This window comes from Megalobrama amblycephala, linkage group LG1, assembly GCF_018812025.1.
Source record: "Megalobrama amblycephala isolate DHTTF-2021 linkage group LG1, ASM1881202v1, whole genome shotgun sequence".
NCBI classification, from domain to species: domain Eukaryota; kingdom Metazoa; phylum Chordata; class Actinopteri; order Cypriniformes; family Xenocyprididae; genus Megalobrama; species Megalobrama amblycephala.
In genome coordinates this window covers 3,871,885-3,898,075 of record NC_063044.1, presented here as the reverse complement: position 1 = coordinate 3,898,075, position 26,191 = coordinate 3,871,885, and the positions used below count along the sequence as shown (strand labels likewise).

Genomic DNA, 26,191 nt, shown 5'->3' with positions numbered 1-26,191 from the left:
GACAAACCCTCTGTGATCATGATTCAAATCTCATCATGGTGTAAATCAAACAAACAGAAAAAACAGCAATACTGTGAAATAGTATTACAATTTCAAAAAATGGTATTCTATTATATACTTTAAAATATAATGTATTTCTGTGATGCAAAGTGTCTGAACAATTATGTTACCTCTATGGCATTTCATATAGGCTTTTAGCTTAAAAGCATGCACATTTGGAGAAATATTGATGGATTCTCATATGTTTGTCAATTTTCTATACAGAAGAGTAATATTTATTCAGGATTTATTGTCATTACTATGAGTGCTGGATACTGTCAAGTCATACTTGCAGCCGGAGGGCGCTCTGTACACCTTTAGTCCAAAATGCCTGAGCACTAAAGAAGAATAGGCAATCCAGGAACTAACCGAACTAACAGAGGACAGAGATCACTAACTATGGCTATTCAAAACACTTTTCAAGACAATAAATACACGATACCGTGGGCGTGGCCGCATTAGCGGATAATGAGCTGAATCACGGATTTCTGACATGGCTCTCTTTTCATACAGATTACATAAACACAGAATGTTTGTTTTCGATTTGACTTACACGATTTAAAACCTGACATTTCAACGTTTTTTTAGACATAAGTCTAATTTTTTTGTGATTAGTATTCACTAAGTTACAGCTCATTTTCTGAGAACTATCAGATTGGACTTCCTTCAGAGGGAGACGAGAGATCACGCATCATGTTAGTTTTCTTTATTTTACAAAAAGCACAACATTTTGTTTTTACTCTGAGTGTACACAAATAAAAGAAGATATTCCACAGATTAAAATGGTGTATAACTCTTAATTGTATGTGCAACATTAATGGAGTGTTTTGAGTGTCTTTCACACTGGTAAGAAAAAAACCGTGGTGGTATTGCCGGCGATACCCTCAGACCTCAGAGTGTTAAGTAGGTTGAGTCTGAGTCATGACCAAGACCAGAATAGGGTAGAGTCCAAGTCAAGACCAAGACCAGAATAGGGACAAGACAGAGACCGAAAGAAGGTCTGAAAGATTCAGACCGTGTAAATATGCTTTCCACTGGGGTAAATGAAGTCTGGTTTCATGTCAGCATAAGTGCACAAGTAGGCACAGAACAAAACACATCTGCAATATTGTAGCACTCAATACCGAACTTGGTCCAAATGTTCCCAAATTAATGACGAGATTAAGACCAAGCAAATATAGTCTTTGACTTAGACTCAAGAGGAAATAGAGACAGAGTCTTGTCTTGAATACTACAACTCTACCCTGGTCTCCTGTCTAATAGTCCATACAACAGAAACTGGCATCAAATGGGGGCCCTTGTGGTCCTCCCCTTGGTGATGTCATGAATTAGTTCACACTAAGCCCACATATGAACTTGTGAACACCCTTTTGAATTTTTAAGCGACAAATGGGACACCATCCAATAGGGTTCCTCAGATCTGGCCCAGGAAGGCCACTGCACTGGTTTAGCTCCAACCCTAATCAAAGAGAAGTGAGCGAGCTAATCAATGGTCATTTCTCAATAAGCGTTATTATAAGCGATCTTGCGTCCTTGTGTTCTCGGAATACGTCATCATCAGCCGTCGAAGTTCAATTCCAATACTTAAGAACGGAAGTACAGAGGATACGTGAAAGTACCCGGATGTGTTCTTGATATCGAGGATGCATCAAATGCTTGAGAGAATCTGACCTTTAGAAATCCCAGAGGACGCTGTGGGTGGACAATGTACGGAAGCCTGTAAGCTTTTAACTTATTCTTACTTAAGAGTTTCCCACTGCAAGATCGCAAATATGTGATGGCATTTTTTGTGCATTGGCTGCTATTTATAATAAGCTGGGATGGTCAGTTGAGCAACAAGAGTGCAGATCTTCTCATCTTTTCACAAAGATGCCTTCTGTGACCTCACGTCTGTCCGAGTTCGTTCTTTCAAGGTAGCATTGCAAGACCGGTCTCCATAAGAACGTAAGTCTGTTCTTTGTGTTCTTGGAATTGAGAAAGAGCCACATGTCTTCAGATTTACTAGAATCTTACAGGAAAGCAAGTTTGATTAGGATTTGAGCTAAGCTTTGCAGGGCAGTGGCCCTCCATGGTCGAATTTAAGGAACACTGCTGTACAGTCTTCTGTACTTCATGGACATGGACAAGTGAAGGATATGAGACCAGTTCATATTAAGTGAACCATTAGGGATGTCATCAAAGTGAGCAGGACCACGAGGGAAGAAAGTGCCATTTGCTGTTTTCATTCAGTCTTTTGTCTATGAGTGTCCCTGCTTCTCCAGCATTTTTAAAAAATTGCATAAAAAGTGGCCACTTTGTGGAATGACTGATGGGAATGTTTGCGTTAGTCTCCCACTGTCGTTGCATATATGTTCCAGCCAACAAATAAAACGACTGCCATCATTTACCCGCCATATGCAAGAGCCTTTGACAGTAAGTAAATGCACTAAATAGCCTTTTACTCTAGTTTTCCCCCAACTGATATGAGTAGACTTGATTATAACACTCATCACCTTCTTTCTCCCATGATCCTTTACTCATGTTTCTACTTATGTGCCAGTGCTGCTTTTAAATCCCTCATCAGATGTCTTCATTAATATAGCACACATATTCGGCCTTACTGTAATAAAATTAAGTGCGAATGACCCTAAGTGGCAGGTTAATATGGATGTAGAGGTGTAAAATGCTAGTGTAATTTGAAGAGACATGCCCCTGGTCTAGCCCCTACTTTTAATGTCCATTAGCCCATTTAGAGTGCTGTCTTCCATTATGTTACTCCAGAGTCGCAGTACCGCCCAGAGCTTTGTTAGCATTACCAAGAGTCACTACTTGCCGTCGCCATCCCTTCTGCCTGCTCTGTAGCCCTGTAAATTTCATACGGACATATATTTGGCATTTCATCAAATGAAAATAAATGTCAGTCTATTACATGGCATGACATGAACTGCCACTAAAAGCAATTTACAAATGGAAAATTGATGAAATATGATAAGTGTGTTGTTCTTTAAAGCCAATGCAGTGTCTCTGAGGTTGCAAAGGGCCAAATGAAATTCTGGCGGCATATTACACTAACGTGATTTGGGAGCAGGGGAGATCCAATCATGAGTTGTGTGTTGGCAATACCATGGCAGCAGAGATACATAATCCTACAAATGCACAGACATGCATCATGGGAGGATCTGTTTAGCTTATGCCAAGACTAGCAAGGGTATTCCCTGACAGGTATTACCATACACTGTCAGCACACAGACCCTTTAGCCTCATTTTCAGGATCTTAATTTATTCCCAGAGGACCCAGGAGAGTTGGCTCTGCCTTGTATTATTAATTACATTTTGCCTTTTTTAAAATAAAGGGGTGGGAAGCTTGTTTTCAATTGGCAGGTCCACAGCTATGATACTATCACTCTCCTACAAGCTTGAGGCTCCAAGGTTTATTGTAGTCCAATTTAATTAAACCCACACTCTAATTAACGTCAAATAAAGGCAAGGTTTGACCAAAGCATATACAGGTCGGCAGGGTAAGATGGGATGATGGTATATATCGTGTGATGGTAAAAATGTGTCCATTTATGGTGTACTCGATAGAGTATTTCCATGTGCCTGTTAGTGGCCATTACATTTTTAAAAGTGAAATGGATAAAGAAATAGGAATGTGAAAACAGTAAGCAGGATATGGCAAGTCAGGATAAAGATGTATAGTTAAAGACACCACACATGTGGTGGTGTAATAACTTCTGATAATTATTTGATTTGAGATTATATTAATGTCAGATTATTCCTGTAACTAGTGAATATAGTATCTGAGGACTTCAATATTTTTGTTCTCTGTTGTTTTCCTTTATTTCCAGATGTTTGTTAACAAATTAGTTAGAACTATGGTTTTGAGAAACACCAAACTGTTGAATTATCTTGATAAAAATGGAATTTGCGACTATGGAAAAAACACTCCAGATTTGTGATTCAGACGATCAGATTTTACCATTTTTCAATGTTAGTTTTATTGTTTAGTGCCTTTTTTAATCAATATATTTTAATATCAAGTAGGGGTGATGTTGTCTTTTTACTATGGAATGCTTCTTAATTTTTCTTTGGAATCTCAGATTTGATCAGACATCATGTTAAGGTGATTAAGAGAGAGATATAGACTGTAAGTTAGTTAGCCACTAAACTGATGCTTATGTGGGATTGAGTAGTTGTTAGAATTCATATTTAGTGGAATGGGTTGTTCTTGGATATCCCATTGTGCCTTTTCCTCTGTTTGATATCTGATTTTCCATTATGTTAGGAAAGCATTTTCAAAACACAAGTCAAATGCAATGTTTGCATAGATATTTTAGAGGCCAAAGTTTGCAAATACACTACAGAGAGGGAATCCCACTAATGTTCTGTTTAGCTGTTAATGTTTCTGTCCATTTGCTGGGATAATGATAAGGTTAATGATAACAATAGCTTGTAAAATTATGCTTTGAAGCCCATACTTATACATCACAGTACTCAAGAAAATGTAAAAACACTCCTCCCAATGTAATCAGAATTGAACATGTTGGTACACTTTTTCTTTCCCAGACCCCCCACAAAATAAGGGAACCCTTTTCCACTTAATGGGATCCTGTGCCCCAATAGACCTTAGTCAGAGTAGTTTAATTTTTGACAGAATGAAAGCAAGGCTGTGAGAGATACAAACCCGATTCCAAAAAAGTTGGGACACTGTACAAATTGTGAATAAAAAAGGAATGTAATAATTTACAAATCTCATAAACTTATATTTCATTCACAATAGAATATAGATAACATATCAAATGTTGAAAGTGAGACATTTTGAAATGTCATGCCAAATATTGGCTCATTTTGGATTTCATGAGAGCTACACATTCCAAAAAAGTTGGGACAGGTAGCAATAAGAGGCCAGAAAAGTTAAATGTACATATAAGGAACAGCTGGAGGACCAATCTGCAACTTTTTAGGTCAATTGGCAACATGATTGGGTATAAAAAGAGCTTCTCAGAGTGGCAGTGTCTCTCAGAAGTCAAGATGGGCAGAGGATCACCAATTCCCCAATGCTGCGGTGAAAAATAGTGGAGCAATATCAGAAAGGAGTTTCTCAGAGAAAAATTGCAAAGAGTTTGAAGTTATCATCATCTACAGTGCATAATATCATCCAAAGATTCAGAGCATCTGGAACAATCTCTATGCGTAAGGGTCAAGACCGGAAAACCATACTGGATGCCCGTGATCTTCGGGCCCTTAGACGGCACTGCATCACATACAGGAATGCTACTGTAATGGAAATCACAACATGGGCTCAGGAATACATCCAGAAAACACTGTCGGTGAACACAATCCACCGTGCCATTCGCCGTTGCCGGCTAAAACTCTATAGGTCAAAAAAGAAGCCATATCTAAACATGATCCAGAAGCACAGGCGTTTTCTCTGGGCCAAGGCTCATTTAAAATGGACTGTGGCAAAGTGGAAAACTGTTCTGTGGTCAGACGAATCAAAATTTGAAGTTCTTTTTGGAAAACTGGGACGCCATGTCATCCGGACTAAAGAGGACAAGGACAACCCAAGTTGTTATCAGCGCTCAGTTCAGAAGCCTGCATCTCTGATGGTATGGGGTTGCATGAGTACGTGTGGCATGGGCAGCTTACACATCTGGAAAGGTACCATCAATGCTGAAAGGTATATCCAAGTTCTAGAACAACACATGCTTCCATCCAGACGTTGTTTCTTTCAGGAAAGACCTTGCATTTTCCAACATGACAATGCCAGACCACATACTGCATCAATTACAACATCATGGCTGTGTAGAAGAAGGATCCGGGTACTGAAATGACCACCCTGCAGTCCAGATCTTTCACCCATAGAAAACATTTGGTGCATCATAAAGAGGAAGATGCGACAAAGAAGACCTAAGACAGTTGAGCAACTAGAAGCCTGTATTAGACAAGAATGGGACAACATTCCTATTCCTAAACGTGAGCAACTTGTCTCCTCAGTGCCCAGACATTTGCAGACTGTTAAAAAGAAGAGGGGATGCCACACAGTGGTAAACATGGCCTTGTCCCAACTTTTTTGAGATGTGTTGATGCCATGAAATTTAAAATCAACTTATTTTTCCCTTAAAATTATACATTTTCTCAGTTTAAACATTTGATATGTCATCTATGTTGTATTCTGAATAAAATATTGAAATTTGAAACTTCCACATCATTGCATTCTGTTTTATTCACAATTTGTACAGTGTCCCAACTTTTTTGGAATTGGGTTTGTAGATTGTAATGCTGTTTAACAACATGTCGATTGTTCAGTTGACAAAACGTCTTTCTGAAAATAAAAATCAGTAGACAAAAAGTCCTATACTAACGAAAAAGCTCCTGGTTTAATATAAGGTGACACTTATATAAACCTTAATTCTGTAGATTCGTTAATTCATTTTTTTTTTTGGTTAAGATTTTATTTTTAAATGTCATTAAATACCCTTCATTTGTAAAGTAGTTAAACAATATTATATTGTCATTTTTATATATTTTTTTCCTCTTGAGATTTCCTGCAAAAATATCTGTGATATACTGTATGCCACTACTGTGACACATATAAAATTACCCATACCATGATATATGTTTTTGGTCATTCCACTGAACCCTTACCATTTCGGTTTCAAGTCAATATCGGTTTCATTTAAAGTGTACACAACAAGTGACTTGTTGAACTAATCCAGAGATTTCCCCCTCTGAGCTGTATAAGCTAGTTTATCAAGGTCGATGCGAGACATGGAGCTTAAAGAGGAATAATGGGGCTGCAGGGGAAGACTGTGAAGTGGGAGACACAGCGGCAAAGTCAATAAAAGATTTGGCCTGTAAGACTGAAGGCTGTTATTTGTATGGTAATACCGAGCGCCAGCGCTGAGCTGTGGGCCACTGCAGTCCCAGTCTACCGGTTTAGACGAATGGCGCCGCTAGTGAAGCACATTCTGCAAAAAGGGTGTGTAACTGAGCATGATGGATGGAGTGTGTGTGTGTGCGTATTTCTGTGCTAGGTAACATTCCTCTGAGGCCAGAGATGTTGATTTTATCATTTTGTATGTGATTGGATAGTGTTTCTGCAGGGGCTTGACTTCGGAGTAAATCAAAGATAAAGAGCAGCATTCATGTTCTTAATGCCTGAAGCTTTATTTTAAGTCCAGTTCAAAGCAAAAGGCCAGACTGCTCCTTTCACTATGAGAGCCATAGCATCAACCCACACCAGATCTGAAATGCTACAGCTAGTCATGTAATATTTCTGAGTCATGGGTTATTGTCAGAAACAGAAATGCTCTTGGTTTAATAGACTGGTGAGATGGTTTAATTTGGGCCTCCCATTATGTACTCAACACTGTCTGATCAAGGCAAGGTGCATACAAAAAAAGAACAGCCTACTAAAGAATATTATTGTTTAGATCGCTAGAGTGAGTAAATGCTGCTATATTTTTAGCAGCGTAACATTAATTCCACTTTCAGTTTTTGTAATGCTGTTTTTCCTGTAACAAGCTACTTTTCCAATACTAGTGCTGTAGCGTGACCAAATTCACTCAATACACTGGCTGTTGTCAGGCTTATGCCGGTGTCATGAGAAAGCGAGTCCACCCCCCAGGAATCGGGTCTCCTTTAGCAATGCATGATCAGAAGTTGTTATCATGATGTCTTGACTAATTATAACCTAATTATATAATAATTTCACTATTGAATGATATTTATTACATTAAGCGCACAAACATGCTTGAAATATAAAATGAATGCCTATGTATTGCATAATAAAACAAACTGGAAACACAACCATGCCCAAAAATGTATTTTTTTTTTATAAGTATAAGGTTTGTTGCAACATACAATGTTCTGTAAAAGTAATTTAATATTAATTGTTCACAATTATAGCAATGTTAAATTTTTTTTAATAAATTAATTGTCATGCTAAGTACACACAAACATCTAATAATTGTAATTGGGAACTATATTGGAAGCAAAAAAAAAAAAAAAAACATACCTAATATAATTTAACCCTTCTTATTATTTTGTGTCACTTCAGACATTGCCACCTTGTGGAATAAAGGTGAATTGCACTTATTCCGTCATCTAAGATTCAATTATTGTTGTGCAGAAAAAATATACGTACACTCATACACACCTTATTTTTACAAAAAATGAATACAAAAATAGGCATTCTTTTATAATTTTATGATTTTTTTCTTGTTATATTCTTCATAATGAATTGATTGAGGAATACCAAGAAGGTTGATGTCTAACTTTAAAAAATGAACGAGGAGGAGGGTAGTGAATGATGTCCCGGGTCACTAAAGACCCAAGGTATGCATTTAAGGGTTAAGCTAAGCTAGCAGGCTAATACGCTATGCTAGTACATAAGCTAACTAAATAACAGTAAGAACAAGAAATCAACACGATGAAATGTTAGAATATCTTCAGTATGATATTCAAATGTTGATCTAGCTTAGTCTCATACAGCCAAAAACTAATACATAGAATAACATTACAACTTTCAACACACTCAAATGCAGTTTAGTATGATAGTGTAACGTGAGACCAAGTGAAACAGCACTGCGTTACCTCACAATTTTAATTTGTCAAATAAACTGACCTGTATTAGTAATATTAGAAGTAGTGGTGTTTTAGAGGTAAAAAATGATATAAATACTGTTCGGTTTCTCACACAATCCAATCGTTTCTTGTCTTAGGACATCAATGTGTCGTCACGAGCCGCAGGGTTTATTTTGGATTTGTCTGTGCATGTTTTTTTTTTTTACTCTTATAGAAGGTGTTGCCATTGACGAGCATTATACGACTGACAGACCATGACGGTTGGAGTAAAAATCATCATTTGTGTTCTACTGAAGAAACAAAGTCCCCTACATCTTGAATGCCCTGGGGGTAAGCAGATAAACATCAAATTTTCATTTTTGGGTGAACTATCCCTTTAAGCTCAAGTGGCCATAAGTAAACCAATATCCGTCAAAACAGTTTTGTCAATATAGTGGATAAATAAAAAATGTTAAGTAAAATTAAATAGTCAAAGTCTACTGTACATGCTGGTTTGAGCCTCATCACCAGCTGCAGTCATTTACTCATCTAATAAATAAAACATCTGCGATCAGCAACTACCTGCTAATGCACTCACATTCACGTAAAGTATCCTTGTTGACAAGGTTTGGGTGAGTAAAGGCAAAATGCACAGGATATAGTACCTTCAATACACTTAGATGGCGATATTGCTTCTTTATATCAGAAACAAACTGCTGCAGAAAAAGTTAGCTGCCATGAAAAATGTAATTTGTAATTGCATTACTCATCACAAATGTAGAAAGTACATTCACTTGCTCAAAAATGTAGTCAAGTAGAGAGTAAAAGTTGCCAATATCTTTGATAGTCAGTACAACTACAAAGTAGCCAAAAAGATACTTAAAATTACATTTACTCAAGTACTTTACACCTCTGATGATGTTTCCTCGAGGTACTACAATGACTGAGTGAAAAAAGTTAAATGCTGGGGAACAAAAGCGGAGGTGCTTCAGCAACCCGTTCTGGAATTAGAATTAAGCTAGCATGACGCTTCGGTAGTTTCTGTTTGTTTTTTTTACACTATTGTTTCCGAAAGTCAGTCACTAGTTCCACCTTTTCGATGACATCACGCATGTTGTTAAAGATGGCAAGTGTGTGTATTATTTTAACATATTAAATTAACATGTATTGTTATGTTATTTTGACATTTCTATTCATCAAAGAATCCTGAAAAAATGTATCACCTTCAACCTTATCCAACTTTATGGATGAATCTTCCTGTCAGAAACGTGTATCATGAATTAAAAATGCAGTCTACATATTGAAATATTAAAATGTCTCCTTGCTGGTTTAAGGTTTCAAAATTCATTTTAAAGACTTTACAATGTACAGTATCATATTCCAATATATCATCAAACAATAGTCCCATTCATGTCCACAGATCTCTTGGCTAAGCTTCGAATATTCACTGACCCTAAAAACGCCCACAGTGTGGGGGTGTGCAATCTAACATTTGCTATCACAGTGAGTTTTTTAAATGACATTTATTGAAGTTTCTAATTTGATGCTTTTCATATTTCATGCAATTTTCCATTTTCAGAGACCTTCCAAGGCCACGGTAATATCCTGTGGGTGGGTTAACGCTGACGTTAAATGTTCCTCACCAAATGAGTAGCAATGAAATGAAATGGGCTGTGAATAATGTTTTGATTGATTAGCATTATGTGGACCCAAGACAAACAATGAAATGATTAAAAAACAATAATAAATATGACACCATTAAATAAAATATAAAGGTAATTAGATCTCAAGATACTGTCAATAATGCTGGTTTTCTACAACGTTCCAGCTGGAGCAGACGAGGCTGTCTGGAAGGCCCAGTTCTTGCATCTGCTGCGCAGAAACACATTCTGAGCTCAAGAAAATCATGGCAACTCACATGCTGCCATTAACAGAACAAATGTGCTTTTAGTCAAGTATTATGTTAATTACAGCTGGGAATCCATATAAGTCATTAGAGCCACAGTCCTATTTATCTTTTGAGATGAAATATTTGTCTCTTTTTTTTCAAACCAACACGCTTTTTATTTAACTGATATGCTTAGTGTAAATTGCAGATGCAAATTCTGGTACAGCCACAGCTCAGATGACAGCTCTTGAGCCTCCATTATTGGGGGTGTGAAGGTAAAGGGGTTGCTTATGGGATACGCAAAGAGGTACTCAAGTAATCTGAACAAACATGCACAGAGTACAGAGAAAGAGTACGCAGCAGGGGGAAACATTTCTAAACAAAAGTTCAAAACACAAGTGTGTTTAGCAAGAATCAAGAGGACATAAGTGGCTGACAGAGTGTTGTTGCATGTTTATGCGTAGGCATACGTGTGTTTACTTTTGTGTGTTTGTGCACTAGAGACTTGCGTAGGAGATTAATAGAAGTGAGAGGTGTGAGACATGTGGGACAAGCTTTGGCTGAGTTGGCTGCTGAATTAACCTGTCTGTCACATTTAATCGGCGCTGGGCCTTCATTCCGCAGAACTTAGTGTCTTCTGCTCAAACCTAATCAAGTCCCTCTGACACAACGTTTGTCAGGTATTTTCCTCAAATAGCTACTTGCTTCTCCCTTAAGTCTCTGTACCTTCTGTCCCTTTCAGAAGAGTAAATGCAGCCTGACATAGTAAAAACACTCCATTTAATGTCAGACAGCCAATGGGATGCTGTGCTGTCACTGGCATTTGAGGTAATTCTTTTATATTATATGTTTAGAATGATTTTGCTACACTTCATTCAAGCTGTTTGTTCACACAGATGTCAGTATGGCACAATCATGGTAAACGAAGTGTCAACGTATACTGACTTCGGTCCTGTGATGTAAACGAATGCTTTTAGAATGGAGGTTCATTCAAGATTCTCAGAAGCACTTCACTCTAATTTATGTCAAGATCAAATGTTAACTGAGCTGTTTAAAAATGGAATTTCTCGTGCTAATCCAGCTAACAAAAATATGTTCTCAGAAAGTTCTTCTAACACTCCCATCAAGTTATGAAAATGTTATTTCTGAAAGTTCACTAAACATTCAGTTTAAAATGTTTTTCTTGGTTATGTGAAGGTTAAAGGAACATTCCGTTTTGCAAACATTACGGGAACGTATAAAAAAGTTCCATGAATGATGTATAGATGTTTTTGTGCTACTAACGATCTGAGAACATTATTAATAACCAGATAATTTTGAACTAACATTCTATTAATGTTACTGAAATAATGTTTGTTCATAACTTCAAGAGAACTTTATCAGAATGATAGTCAAACTTCTGAGATCGTTCTGTTACGACCCACTGTAAACCAGATTTATATTTTCTAAATGACAAAAACCTAGAAGGATGAAGAGAAAATATGCAATATGCCTCCTTTAAAGGGTTAGTTCACCCAAAAATGAAAATTCTTTCATTAATTGCTCTCCCCTCATGTCGTTTCAAACCCGTAAGACTTTCATTCATCTTCAGAACACAAATAAAGATATTTAAGAAATCTGAGAGCTTTCAGTTCCTCTATAGACAGTTTCGCAACTACCACTTTGATGCTTTAAAAAGTTCATGAAGGGATCGGAAAACTAATCCATATGAATTGAGCAGTTTAGTCCAATTTTTCTAAAGAGACTTGATAGCTTTATATGATGAATAGATTTAATTTAGGGTTTTACTCACATATAAACACTGATCAATGAACATAAACAGAATCTCAACCAAACCTGCATGACATGACAAACCTCACTGGTTCTTGTGGAAGCTCAAATGTGATGCGTTACAAGAGAATGAACCTCATTGGTCCTTGAGGAAGCTCAAACGTGATGCGTAACACTAGAATGAACCTCATTGGTTCTTGAGGAAGCTCAAACGTGATGCGTAACACAAGAATGAACCTCATTGGTCCTTGAGAAAGCTCAAACGTGATGCGTAACACGAGAATGAACCTCATTGGTCCTTGAGGAAGCTCAAACGTGATGCGTTACAAGAGAATGAACCTCATTGGTCCTTGAGGAAGCTCAAACGTGATGCGTAACACGAGAATGAACCTCATTGGTTCTTGAGGAAGCTCAAACGTGATGCGTTACAAGAGAATGAACCTCATTGGTCCTTGAGGAAGCTCAAACGTGATGCGTTACAAGAGAATGAACCTCATTGGTCCTTGAGAAAGCTCAAACGTGATGCGTAACACGAGAATGAACCTCATTGGTCCTTGAGGAAGCTCAAACGTGATGCGTTACAAGAGAATGAACCTCATTGGTCCTTGAGGAAGCTCAAACGTGATGCGTAACACGAGAATGAACCTCATTGGTTCTTGAGGAAGCTCAAACGTGATGCGTTACAAGAGAATGAACCTCATTGGTCCTTGAGGAAGCTCAAACGTGATGCGTTACAAGAGAATGAACCTCATTGGTCCTTGAGGAAGCTCAAACGTGATGTGTTACAAGAGAATGAACCTCATCGGTCCTTGAGGAAGCTCAAACGTGATGCGTAACGCGAGAATGAACCTCATTGGTTCTCGAGGAAGCTCAAACGTGATGCGTAACATGAGAATGAACCTCATTGGTTCTTGAGGAAGCTCACATGTGCTGCGTTACTCACGAAAATGAACCTCACTGGTTCTTGAGGAAGCTCAAACGTGATGCGTTACACGAGAATGAACCTCATTGGTTCTTGAGGAAGCTCAAACGTGATGCGTTACACGAGAATGAACCTCATTGGTTCTTGAGGAAGCTCAAACGTGATGCGTAACACTAGAATGAACCTCATTGGTTCTTGAGGAAGCTCAAACGTGATGCGTAACACAAGAATGAACCTCATTGGTCCTTGAGAAAGCTCAAACGTGATGCGTAACACGAGAATGAACCTCATTGGTCCTTGAGGAAGCTCAAACGTGATGCGTTACAAGAGAATGAACCTCATTGGTCCTTGAGGAAGCTCAAACGTGATGCGTAACACGAGAATGAACCTCATTGGTCCTTGAGGAAGCTCAAACGTGATGCGTTACAAGAGAATGAACCTCATTGGTCCTTGAGGAAGCTCAAACGTGATGCGTAACACGAGAATGAACCTCATTGGTTCTTGAGGAAGCTCAAACGTGATGCGTTACAAGAGAATGAACCTCATTGGTCCTTGAGGAAGCTCAAACGTGATGCGTTACAAGAGAATGAACCTCATTGGTCCTTGAGAAAGCTCAAACGTGATGCGTAACACGAGAATGAACCTCATTGGTCCTTGAGGAAGCTCAAACGTGATGCGTTACAAGAGAATGAACCTCATTGGTCCTTGAGGAAGCTCAAACGTGATGCGTAACACGAGAATGAACCTCATTGGTTCTTGAGGAAGCTCAAACGTGATGCGTTACAAGAGAATGAACCTCATTGGTCCTTGAGGAAGCTCAAACGTGATGCGTTACAAGAGAATGAACCTCATTGGTCCTTGAGGAAGCTCAAACGTGATGTGTTACAAGAGAATGAACCTCATCGGTCCTTGAGGAAGCTCAAACGTGATGCGTAACGCGAGAATGAACCTCATTGGTTCTCGAGGAAGCTCAAACGTGATGCGTAACATGAGAATGAACCTCATTGGTTCTTGAGGAAGCTCACATGTGCTGCGTTACTCACGAAAATGAACCTCACTGGTTCTTGAGGAAGCTCAAACGTGATGCGTTACACGAGAATGAACCTCATTGGTTCTTGAGGAAGCTCAAACGTGATGCGTTACACGAGAATGAACCTCATTGGTTCTTGAGGAAGCTCAAACGTGATGCGTAACACTAGAATGAACCTCATTGGTTCTTGAGGAAGCTCAAACGTGATGCGTAACACAAGAATGAACCTCATTGGTCCTTGAGAAAGCTCAAACGTGATGCGTAACACGAGAATGAACCTCATTGGTCCTTGAGGAAGCTCAAACGTGATGCGTTACAAGAGAATGAACCTCATTGGTCCTTGAGGAAGCTCAAACGTGATGCGTAACACGAGAATGAACCTCATTGGTTCTTGAGGAAGCTCAAACGTGATGCGTTACAAGAGAATGAACCTCATTGGTCCTTGAGGAAGCTCAAACGTGATGCGTTACAAGAGAATGAACCTCATTGGTCCTTGAGAAAGCTCAAACGTGATGCGTAACACGAGAATGAACCTCATTGGTCCTTGAGGAAGCTCAAACGTGATGCGTTACAAGAGAATGAACCTCATTGGTCCTTGAGGAAGCTCAAACGTGATGCGTAACACGAGAATGAACCTCATTGGTTCTTGAGGAAGCTCAAACGTGATGCGTTACAAGAGAATGAACCTCATTGGTCCTTGAGGAAGCTCAAACGTGATGCGTTACAAGAGAATGAACCTCATTGGTCCTTGAGGAAGCTCAAACGTGATGTGTTACAAGAGAATGAACCTCATTGGTCCTTGAGGAAGCTCAAACGTGATGCGTAACGCGAGAATGAACCTCATTGGTTCTCGAGGAAGCTCAAACGTGATGCGTAACATGAGAATGAACCTCATTGGTTCTTGAGGAAGCTCACATGTGCTGCGTTACTCACGAAAATGAACCTCACTGGTTCTTGAGGAAGCTCAAACGTGATGCGTTACACGAGAATGAACCTCATTGGTTCTTGAGGAAGCTCAAACGTGATGCGTAACACGAGAATGAACCTCATTGGTTCTCGTGGAAGCTCAAATGTGATGCGTTACTCACGAAAATGAACCTCATTGGTTCTTGAGGAAGCTCAAACGTGATACGTAACATGAGAATGAACCTCATTGGTTCTCGAGGAAGCTCAAACGTGATGCGTTACACGAGAATGAACCTCATTGGTTCTCGAGGAAGCTCAAACGTGATGCGTTACGCGAGAATGAACCTCATTGGTTCTCGAGGAAGCTCAAACGTGATGCGTTACGCGAGAATGAACCTCATTGGTTCTCGAGGAAGCTCAAACGTGATGCGTTACGCGAGAATGAACCTCATTGGTTCTCGAGGAAGCTCCAACGTGATGCGTTACGCGAGAATGAACCTCATTGGTTCTCGAGGAAGCTCACATGTGCTGCGTTACTCACGAAAATGAACCTCATTGGTTCTTGAGGAAGCTCAAACGTGATGCATAACACGAGAATGAACCTCATTAGTTCTCGTGGAAGCTCAAATGTGATGCGTTACGCGAGAATGAACCTCATTGGTTCTTGAGGAAGCTCAAACGTGATGCATAACACGAGAATGAACCTCATTGGTTCTCGTGGAAGCTCAAATGTGATGCGTTACGCGAGAATGAACCTCATTGGTTCTTGAGGAAGCTCAAACGTGATGCGTTACTCACGAAAATGAACCTGATTGGTTCTTGCACGTCAAGCAAACATGCTTGAGCTTCCATTTACCACAACTGGTGTGTGAGTTGATGAATGTTTATATATGAATAAAAACCTAAATTCAATCTGTTCATCATATAAAGTGATCGTGTATCTTCAGAAAGTTTGGACTAAACCACCCAATTCATATGGATTCATTTTATGATCTCTTTATGAACTTTTTGAAGTGTCACAGTTTCAGTTGCATAGGTTGTCTATGGAGGGACAGAAAGCCCTTAGATTTCATCAAAAATATCTTAATTTGTGTTCCGAAGATAAACGAAAGTCTTACTGGTGTGGAATGACATGAGGGTAAGTAATTAATGACAGGATTTTCATTTTTGGATGAACTAACCCTTTAATAGGAGGATAATTTGACAAAATAATATCACCCTCTCCATCAAGAACACTGTTTCTCCAACCACCACAGGACACCATTACATGGATCACAGGGAATCCCTTGAACTGCAGTAGGCCACTGTGTGTTGTCTATCTAGATAACCAGACAGTATTTTGTTATGCATGTAAGGAGATGATAGTGACATCACACAGTGAGGAACACCATGGCATGGGGAGGAGGAATTACTGCCTCTGACACACACACACACACACACACACACACACACGCACACACGTTTGTTTTTGTGAATTGTGGGGACATTTCATAGGCGTAATGGTTTTTATACTGTACAAACCGTATTTTCTATCGCCCTACACCAACACTTCACCTAAACCTAACCATCACAGGAAACTGTGCCCATTTTTACTTTTTCAAAAAAACTCATTCTGTATGATTTATAAGCCTTTTGAAAAATGGGGACATGGGGTAATGTCATCATAAGTCACCCTCTCCTTGTAATACCTATGTCATACCCATGTCATTATACAAATTTGTGTCCTGATATGTCACAAAAACGCGCACACACACACATTGGGTTTTTATGCTTTCTGGGGACATTCCATAGATATAATGATTTTCATATTTTTTCAAACTACATATTCTATGCCCAACTCTAAACCTACCCCTAAACAATACTCACAGAAAACTTTCTGCATTTTTACATTTTCAAAAAACATAATTTAATATGATTCATAAGCTGTTTTCATCACAGGGACCAAAAAATGTGGACATTTTTGACTTGAAATATAATACATAAGTAATAATGATTACTCTTTTGATGATTTCTGTCCTTGGATCTTCATAGTTATATATGTGGTGTCACATTTTCCTGGTTAAATAAAAATTACATAAAATTTTTTTGAACTTTTACATTAAAACTTTTTTTTTTGGTTAAAAATTATCCAAAATCAATGTTTGTACATAATCAGCCAGTGTTCCAAACTATCTCCTTACTTTAGCCCGATTCACAACAGTAAGCTTGTAATAATGTTTTATAATAAAATTATACTGGTGGATTTCCACGGGAAATTCGAGCATGCAGCAGTTCGTCTTTGCATCATTACGTCACATCTGTAAACAGAAAGGAAGGAGTCTCTGCTAGACTATGCATATAGTATGCTGCTGGTAGGGGATCATTTATAGCCTTTTCTCACAGGAGCTGCAATAATTAAACTTATCATTTTGATGGCGGATTGTAATCCTGAAAGGTCCAAATGACAATCACCAGCGACAACAGGAGGTGAACCCGAAGACAAAAGCGAAAGACTTCGGACTGCAGAGTGGCTACAGAAATTGAAATTTACAGGTAACGCTAACACACACTAAATACACAGAGTCACGCAATGCTGATGTTGTTAACATTAACAATTTGAGAAAAAAGTATAACAGTAATGTTCTGATGCACAACGCACGTAATGATAATAATTCCGCATATCACTGCAATTGCAGGTTTCAAACAGAGATGGTGACTAAGAGTCAAATCTTACGGACAGCAGCTTTAACTATGTAAAACCAAGTATAGATCTCATAAATTTAGGGGGGATTTTTTAAGCATTTTTACATCCATTCCAACACTATCTCACGGCCAATTCGTACGTATTTTACGAGGTGGCTAATTCGTACGAATTCGTACGACCTCACTCGTACAAACTCATACGATTTGTCTAAACCCCTATGACGGGTAGGTTTATGGGCGAGGTTAGGTGTAGGATATTTGTACGAATTCATACTAATTTGGCAACTCATAAAATATGTACGATTTAGCAAAAAACGTACAAATGCGTACGAGTGAGGTCGTACAAATCAGTAGTGATCAACCGATATTGATTTTTTTTTAGAACCGATACCAATCATTTTTGTGTTTATGTGCCCGATAACCGATATGCAGAACCGATATTTATTTACTGTTATACTTCTGTTTTTGACACGATTACAACACCATTAAACTGAACAAACCATTTTATTTATAACAGTCACTCCACGTGAGTTCCAGGTCAAAAAGTTTGAACTAAATTGTCATATACAATATGCTAGTGCAGGTATACAGTGAGTACGGAAAGTATTCAGACCCCCTTAAATTTTTCACCAGCCATTTGCTAAAATCATTTAAGTTCATTTTTTCTTCCTCATTAATGTACACACAGCACCCAATATTGACAGAAAAACACAGAATTGTTGACATTTTTGCAGATTTATTTAAAAAGAAAAACTGAAATATCACATGGTCCTAAGTATTCAGAATGAACAAATGATTTTAGCAAATGGCTGCAATATAACAAAGAGTGAAACATTTAAGGGGGTCTGAATACTTTCCGTACCCACTGTGTAGCCTAACAATTAGTTCAAACTTTGACCTGTGGAGGGCAGTAATACACTTAGCAGCGTCTACACTGCCAGAACTTTAATTTGAAAGTGATCTAATCCTTTAATAGGCTAAAGAGTGAAGAATAATTCGCTGGATAATGTTAAATAACTGAATAATATTCTCTGGAATATTGGAATATAATTGTATTTATTGCATTTCTCAACTGGTATGTTATATCAGAATTATGTTTTTGTCGTTCTAGATTTTGAAATATCTGCTGATAAAGCTCTGTTTATCTATGCATTTACACAGAACTATGCTCAAACTGCGATCGCTTGCGGATATAATAAATAATTGATTTCAATAGAGTTGCAATTACTTGGATGTTTATTAGTGAATTAATGGTTATATAGTAAATGTTTATATAATTACGGTATTTTAAACAAGTGAATTTTGTTAAAAGTTACATGTGGTGGCCGTTCCTGAGCATCAACCCGCTGAGTGAACAGCAAAATGCAGACTACTGATGAACATAGACAACAGAGAGAGAATTAAATTCAGCCCTTTTATTTCCAACATGTGCTCATTCATGGCTGTATTATTTAAATCATGCAAAGTTACATCACTATTGGGTCAGGACTTGACAGATTATCTTACGTGACTCCATGAGCTTGTCTCTATTAACTAGCTACATTTCAGACATTTTTGTAACACATCTAATTTAAGCATTAATGGCTGTTATGTTAAATAAAGTTTACTAATTACAGCAAAGCAGGTATGTATAGGCTACTTTACCTGTGCACGCCATTGTCTCGTCTCCCTTCAGATGTGCTGTAATGGCGATCTTGCGCACAATTCTCAAAACACCCACAAGATGGCGGCGTTTATCGGTAAATCCGATATTACAAAACCGATATCCGATTATGGTAAAATGCTTAAATAATGGGGAAAATATCAGTAAATTGATCATGATTATGTTATCATAACATTTTTTTCTTTTGTCAAATCAACTTAGATAATTAATGTGGTTCAGATAACATCATATTTTGAGTTTCTGTTGATTAAACCAATCGCCTTCATTGAATTAACTCAAATTTTTAATTTCAATGAACTCAAAATTTTAAGGCAACCAGCTAACTTACTTTTTAAGTTGTTTACTTACTTTTTTATTAGTCTTCCTATTAACACCATCATTTTGTTCATTCAGACTGATTCACATGAAAACAAGAGGTGGGATTTATCAGTGTCACTTTAGAAAAACAAATGATTTAATGTCAATTTTGTAATATTTGCATTGTTTTATTTTTTTGTAATATGGATTATTTTCTCATCCAATTGTTTTGAGAAGGAACTGCCTCTAAAAAAAAAAAACATGGATAGAAAAGAGCAGATGATGATTATTCTGATTCTGATTATTTTATGCTGCAATAATAATGATGAAAGTAAATCATGACAGAAGGTGGATTCCTTTAATGCACACATTCTTTTTACATTGGCATAAAGTGATTTGCCTACTTGTACTTTGCCTTTTGCCTTTACCTTTCCGAGGTCTTCCCATTTAATTCAGAGCCAAAGGAGCCAGACATCCTTATGTGAGTCTTCAGGGAGCCAGGTTGAGCAGGTTAATGTTTCACACACACAGAATTGGATTGTAAGCTTTATGCAGTGACAGTGTTCCAGTGGGTTGTCAGTACAGGAAACAAGCTTCTCTATCTTTATCAGCTGCTGTACTACAAAACGCATCCACGGGGAGAGCGACAAACCACAGCATTTGCCACCCCCGCACGCTCTCTGATAGGCAAATAACATAATCAATCCCCAGTAGGTGAGAGTGATTAGATATGATTTCAGTAATGAGATCCCTTTGAAACTGTCAAATGGAGGCTGTTTCAAATGAGGAATTATCACCTGAAGTAGCTGCACCATTTATGAAGACATGTCCCCTACTTTTAACCCTCTTACGAATGAACGCTCGCCAATTAGTGCATTTTAAACGCCCACTCAGGAAGACCAGAAGCAAGGGAGAAAACTCATTCTTATCTTTCTAAAGGACTAGAGTGTTTTGGTCCTCATTCCTCACCTAGCAACGGAGTGTCAAACATACAATGCAGATTTTTATGTTCCACTGTCTGGCTAAATGGCATATTTAGCTTATGTGAACATTTAGGTGCCGTCGCTCTCACAATATACCATGATATTACAGGTAAATTGACATTTAAGAAAGCGTTGAATACTCTTTAGATTTGCTACAATTGAGTGATTGATAAGTGATTGATGAGTGATTGAAATAGGCCTATCTATATATTAGGACTGTCAAAATAATGTGTTTGTTTCTGTGATTAATATTTTCTGTTTAACCCATTAAAAATAAGAATTTTCAATTATTAATCACGTTCGAAAAGCACACAGCACACATTTATATTCATCTAAACATCTCTCTCAGCAGAGCGGATGGCGTCTGGATGTTTGTTAAAAATATCGCTGTAATGGTATTTCCAACTTATTTTTACTTCTATGCAAAGGAGGAAAAATAACTTCCCGAAAGCCGCTTCAGACAGCGTGCGAGTACTGAACTAAGTTCTCTTTTGCATCTCATCAGGCTTCAACAGACAAGCACACAAAATTATATAATAATGCCAGTTTTGGTGATTATCCTCGTAAAATTTTCCTGATAATTTACTTGGATAACATCCAAAATGTTCATGTCTTTCTTTCTTCAGTCGAAAAGAAATTAAGGTTTTTGATGAAAACATTCCAGGATTATTCTCCTTATAGTGGACTTCAATGGTCTTCAAACGGTTGAAGGTCAAAATTACAGTTTCAGTGCAGCTTCAAAGGGCTTTAAATGATACCAGACGAGGAATAAGGGTCTTATCTAGCGAAACAATCGGTCATTTTCAAAAAAACGTAAATGTATATGCTTGATATATAAACAAATGATCGCCTTTGTACATGCTTCCACTTTCCGTATTCTTCAAAAAGCTTACGCTGTATGTCCTACGCCTTCCCTATTCAACTTACGGAAAAAATTTAACTGGCACTGCGTTCGTTCCGCAAATTGAATAGGGAAGGCGTAGGACATACAGCGTAAACTTTTTGAAGAATATGGAAATGCGGTTTTGGCGGAACCACTTGGAAGGCAATCATTTGTTTATAAAAAGCATATACATTTACATTTTTTTTTTCGAAAATGACCGATCGTTTCGCTAGATAAGACCCTTAGGCCCCATCCACACGAAGATGCGTTTTTGTGAATACGCACAAATTTTGTATCGGATAGGCGTTTCGTCCACATGGATCCGGCGTTTTCAGAAGGTGGAACTACTATTTTTTGAAACCGGGTCCCAGAGTGGATAAATCTGAAAACGCTGTCTTTGCGTTTTCGTGTGGACAGCCAATCCGTATATTTTGAGAAACGATGATGTCATCACCCCACGTGTCGACCCTAGTCAGACGCCGCTAACAGCACAAAACAGCTACAACAACAACAATAGCAGACTCTAGATGCTTGTGTTAGTGTTGCAGAAGCTACTGAGCCAAAATAAAGCGTTATTTTTAATCTTTACTATAGTTTGTATACAGCGTGCAAGGTTTATGCGCATGCTCCAAGTTTTATTCGCTGCTTTAAGTGTCTCTCTGTGGCAGAATTACAGCGCCACATACTGGTCTGGCATGTATACTACATCGTTTCAGTGGTTTCGTGTGGATGCAGATATTTCTTGAGACGAGGGGAAAAAAAAAGATCGGATAGGGCAAGCTCCGGCTTTGTGTGGACGTAGCCTTATTCCTCGTCTGGTATCGTTTAAGCCCTTTGAAGCTGCACTGAAACTGTAATTTTGACCTTCTATCGTTTGGAGGCCATTGAAGTCCATTATAAGGAGAATGTTTTCATCAAAAACCTTCATTTCTTTTCGACTGACAAAAGAAAGACATGGACATCTTGGATGACATGGGGGTGAGTAAATTATCAAGATTTTATTTGAAAGTGGACTAATCCTTTAAATAATTTAAGAAATCTTAAATGAACGTAAATACAAAAACGGATGAGTGTCAGGTGTGTCATGTGCAATCTTAAAGTGACAGCAGCCTAATATACCTGCTGCAGTCTGTCGATCAAAGAAAAGAGAAAATCACTCACTGCTCTTGACTGAATAACTTTTGTAGCTTTATTAAGGATTAATCTATGTTTTAGGCTATACAGTGAAGACAATGCAGTGTTACTTTACATTTTATTACTTTATTCAGTTTCTGTAGTTTTCTTACCTGAATATTACTGTTACAACTTACCTGAAAAACTTAAAGCACTGTTTATTTAATTTGCATCTTTGTTCTTTTGTATTTGTGCTATCACTTGTAATTTGTTTATTTGGTCTTGTCTTTAAAAATGTTTGAACGTAATATTAGTTAGGCAAGTAGTTTTTGTTGTGCGATTAAAAATTGGAATCGAGAATTGTACTGGTTTGTAAAATGTTGCCGTTGAACAGCTATAATTACTCATTTCATCCTCAGAAATTGAAAGAGAGAGAGAGAGAGAGAGAGAGAGAGAGAGAGAGAGAGAGAGAGACATTTATAGAGACATCCATAGCAGTGTTGGTATTGGTGATACTGGCCTTCATTTATAGTATACAAAAAGATGCCATTAAAAAATATTTTAAATATACCATCTTCATGTTTCTGCATTAATTTGGAAACCCAGTGATGCATGGCACTGTAAACTGCTAGACTGAACTGAATAAACAGGCAGTAATATCATCTGAGGTGTGCAAAACATCATCACGTTAGATATTAGATACATGATACAAGCATGCACAAACCCAAATATTTGTCAGTTCATCCTTTTCTGCTTTTGCTGTCTGTAAAATGGCTGTTTGAAGTCAAAGAGATCTAAATGTGACCAGACTGCGTAAAAGACTGCATTAAACAACTACGCAAGCCAGGATAAACACACAGACTGCCTAGCTAGACAGCATTTGTGAGCATCACAAGATGCTTAATAAGTTTAAAGACTGTATAATACATACTCACACTGATACAAGCAGGCTGTAACAGTCTATTAATAATCTTAATAATTATAATATTAACTACTAATACTCTTTCTAATACTAATGATATTACTAAAGCTAGTGCATACCAATAGCTACTACTGATACAACCAATACCAGTAGGTTACTGTACCAATACTCTAATGCTAATACTACGGCTATTACTAAAATTCACACTCATACTAGTAGGCTACAATGCCCATAATTCTTGAGTAATTCCTTGTGCAGTGCTCATATGTAGTTATTTCAACTGGAAGCGTGTGTCATTGGTAAAGCACGTATGTAAACATAAGCTGAAGAGTTGAAGTTGCTCTACCTGTCGTCCGTCTGCCAGTCCCCGAGCAACAGGTCTCGGAACCGGTACCGCGGCGGCAGCGGCAGAACCTCCTTCTCCAGCTCCACCATAGTCGGAACAGGGCACAAATCAACGTGGGGTGGAAATTAAAACGCCTTCGCCCTCGCTTATCCCTCCGCTGTGATTGTTTCAGGTTGCTCACATATATAAAGTGTTGTCATCACAACAGAGACGCGGGTCCACTATCACAGCAGCGGCTGAGCAACTGGTGCCTCCCTGAGCTCACAAAACACTGACACAAGACAGAGCGCCTGCCTGGACATCCTGCTCCACTGCTGACACAAGCTGTTTCACATCACCTGTAACAGTTACCAGTTATTGCTGCAGTGCATTATTTCACCATGGTCCTGTATTGATTGAAGCATGTGCTATTTGAGGGGTGGGCAAGTTCATTTATAATCCATCTACTTGCACGCCGCATGAAGTAATTTCGTCTGCTGCATTGTTGTAAAATGCATGAGATGGCAACAAGTCCACGCACTTACTTGAACTCCGTTTATATGTCTGCTATGTCAATCAAAGCTTACAGTCAATCAAAAAGCAGTAATGTAGGCAATGAAATACCCATCTCCATCGCTGCCATAAATGATTCATTTCACATCAGCTTTACCAAAAATAGTGCAGCAAATTTATATACCCACTCAAATGTGATAGGTTTGCAAATAAGCCGCATGAAATGTGCAGAAAGTGAAGGGGAACACCTGTTGCGGTGTTTGACATGCTTTATCCGCATGCATATGCAGTTAGCATAATAATGCAATCAAAATCAAATAAGTCAAATTTCCACGCTGGAGTCAAATTAATTGTGTTGTCACATTCGATTTCTCCACTGGAACAGAATCGAGTCTCCAGTTGCAGCTCTGAAGCTGTCAATATTAATCCATTCCACAGTGAGATCTTGAGCGCTCTGACCCCTAGTGGCTGCCTGTGGGAGAAGCACAATAAATCTTCCCTGCTTAGCGACTGAAAGGTTTTATATATAACCTTAACCTTTAAAGGTTTTGATGGTCTTTTTCCCGGCACATGTGTTCAGTTGAGGCATTAGAGCGATTCACACCATGGCTTTAATGATGCGGAATGCCATTAAAACACAGTAAAGATCATTCAAGGCTAAGGTTATATGCAAAATAGTGTTTGAATGTTTGGGGTCAGTAAGATTTTTTTTCCCCTAGCCATCCAAGGTGTTTATGACTTTCTTCTTTCTGATGAACACAATCAGAGTTATATTAATAAATATCCTGACGCATCCAAGCTTTATAACGGCAGTGAACGGGAAACGACGTGTATGAAGCTGAAGAAAGTGCATCCATCCATCATAAACATACTCCACACAGCTGCAGGGGGTTAATAAAGGCCTTCTGAAGCAAAGTGATGCATTTGTGTAAGAAAAATATCCATATTTAAAGGGATAGTTCACCCAAAAATGAAAATTTGATGTTTATCTGCTTACCCCCTGGGCATTCAAGATGTAGGTGACTTGGTTTCTTCAGTAGAACACAAATGATGATTTTTAACTGCAACCGTTGTGGTCTGTCAGTCGTATAATGCATGTCAGTGGGAACTTAGTCTATAAGAGTAAAAAAACACGCACAGACAAATCCAAATTAAACCCTGCGGCACGTGACGACACATTGATGTCCTAAGACACAAAACGATCAGTTTATGTGAGAAACTGAACAGTATTTATATCATTTTGTACCTCTAATACACCACTATGTCCAACTGCCTTGAGCACATGGCATTCGGTGCGTGAGGTGTGTACGCACTCTGGCGTAGTTTAAACATGGTGCCTGTAGTACAACAGTTGTTATACAAATGGAAGTAAACCACTAAAAACATGGTTTTATTACATCAAAACTTCATTTTATTTTGTTACTTTTCGTAAGGGCAGCTTTACAAATAAAAAGGACACATACAAAGATCTTATTCACATACCTCAGATGGATGTGGAAAAACCATAGGCACAGCTGATGGTTTGAAGAGCAATCAACCATAACTTCAGGCGATCAGGCTCAGAAGTTGGAAATATGTGAAAAGTCACCACTCCCGAATGAGTTCGCGCGAGAGAGTGTAATCTTTTAGTTTTAAGTCCGTTTGAACAATTCGAATAAGCGCAAGTAAGTACCATTTTGATTAATCGTCGTACCTACAATGTTTGTGT

General features: G+C 38.3%; 1 protein-coding gene across 1 annotated transcript in view; it reads right to left on the bottom strand.

Moving 5' to 3' along the window:
• The window catches only part of LOC125250441 (potassium channel subfamily T member 2), a 96,393-nt gene extending 72,313 nt beyond the window's left edge, over positions 1-24,080 (bottom strand). The window contains exon 1 of the mRNA XM_048163018.1: positions 23,992-24,080. Coding sequence (XP_048018975.1) covers positions 23,992-24,080 — 89 coding nt within the window. The remainder of the gene's footprint in view (positions 1-23,991) is intronic.
• Positions 24,081-26,191: the final 2,111 nt, after the last annotated feature.